Source organism: Eimeria tenella, genomic scaffold (genome assembly GCF_000499545.2).
Source record: "Eimeria tenella Houghton genomic scaffold, Eth_scaff2128, whole genome shotgun sequence".
NCBI classification, from domain to species: Eukaryota; Apicomplexa; class Conoidasida; order Eucoccidiorida; family Eimeriidae; genus Eimeria; species Eimeria tenella.
The window spans coordinates 1,569-2,723 of record NW_013541977.1 but is presented as its reverse complement, the minus strand read 5'-3'; the positions used below and the strand labels follow the sequence as shown (position 1 = coordinate 2,723).

At 58.4% G+C, this 1,155-nt stretch overlaps 1 protein-coding gene across 1 annotated transcript in view; it reads right to left on the bottom strand.

Moving 5' to 3' along the window:
• Positions 1 to 339: 339 nt before the first annotated feature.
• Positions 340 to 1,155, bottom strand: part of ETH_00037855 (uncharacterized protein) — a gene marked incomplete at both ends in the record, with an annotated part of 1,689 nt that continues 873 nt past the window's right edge. Inside the window, 2 exons of the mRNA XM_013374562.1 lie at positions 340 to 343; positions 684 to 808. Coding sequence (XP_013230016.1) covers positions 340 to 343; positions 684 to 808 — 129 coding nt within the window. The remainder of the gene's footprint in view (positions 344 to 683; positions 809 to 1,155) is intronic.

The window sequence follows — 1,155 nt, the reverse complement described above, 5'->3', positions numbered from 1 at the left end:
AACCCTAGGTGTCACGCGCTAGACCCTCCGTCGGGGCCGCGAGTTCGCAGCTCAAAACCCCAACCCCAAACCCAAGCCCCAAACCCTAAACCCCAACGCCAACCCCAAACCCTAAACCCTAAACCCTAAACCCTCGTGCCTTGGAGACTCCTGCAGTGAGGGTGGTGGTGATGGCGAACTCGGGAACTCCGTGTTTGTCTTCGAGAGAATACTCTATTTTAGGGTTTAGGGTTTCGACAGCACTTCGAATAAACCACGGAACCCCCAAATGCTCAGTAATGGGGGACATGCTGCTGCTGCGGCTGCGGTCGAAGGCCCACACGCCCAGAAACCGGTGAATCACCTGCAAAAACCCTAAAGCCTAAACCCTAAACCCTAAACCCTAAACCCTAAGCCCGAAGCCCTAGGGACGGCCTCGGCCCCACGCGCGGAGAGGGGAAGGCGCGCGGCGAGGAAGGCGCGGGGGAGGCGCACTTCGAGGAGATGGGACAAACCCTAAACCCTAAACCCTAAACCCTAAACCCTAAACCCTAAACCCTAAACCCTCGGCACATGCTAGCTCTGCACGAAAAACACAGCTTTCAGGAATCGCAGCGCCAGGGCCGCCGCCGTCGCCGCAGCCCACCCCCAGAACCCCAAACCCCAAACCCTAAACCCTAAACCCTAAACCCTAAACCCTAAACCCTACACGCTTGTCTAGGGTTTTGGGCAAGTTCTCCGTGGGAGGCGCCACAGCCCCCGCCAGCATCAAACCCCTGGGGCCTTCGCGCTTCAGCACTTCGTCAATGTACTGCTCCATCGCCATGTCCTGCGCCCAAACCCTAAACCCTAAACCCTAAACCCTAAACCCTAAACCCTAAACCCTAAGCCACAGGCTCTAGACGCTAGGCTCGTCGCTTCTTCCCACGCGCTGCTGCGGAAGCAGCAGCAGCAGCAGGCCCCAAGAGGCCTGCGCGCTGCCGCTGGTCGGAGGGTTTAGGGTTTAGGGTTTAGGGTTTAGGGTTTGGGGGACTCGCCAGGCGGCGGGGACTGAGGGGTTCTGTTGCTGCTTCGAAACCCCCGAAGTGCTGCTGCACTTTCAAGACAGAAGCATCAAGTGTCTCTACACCTCCCTGCAGCAGCGGCAAATCTGAAAGCCCCCCTTCAATGGGCAGC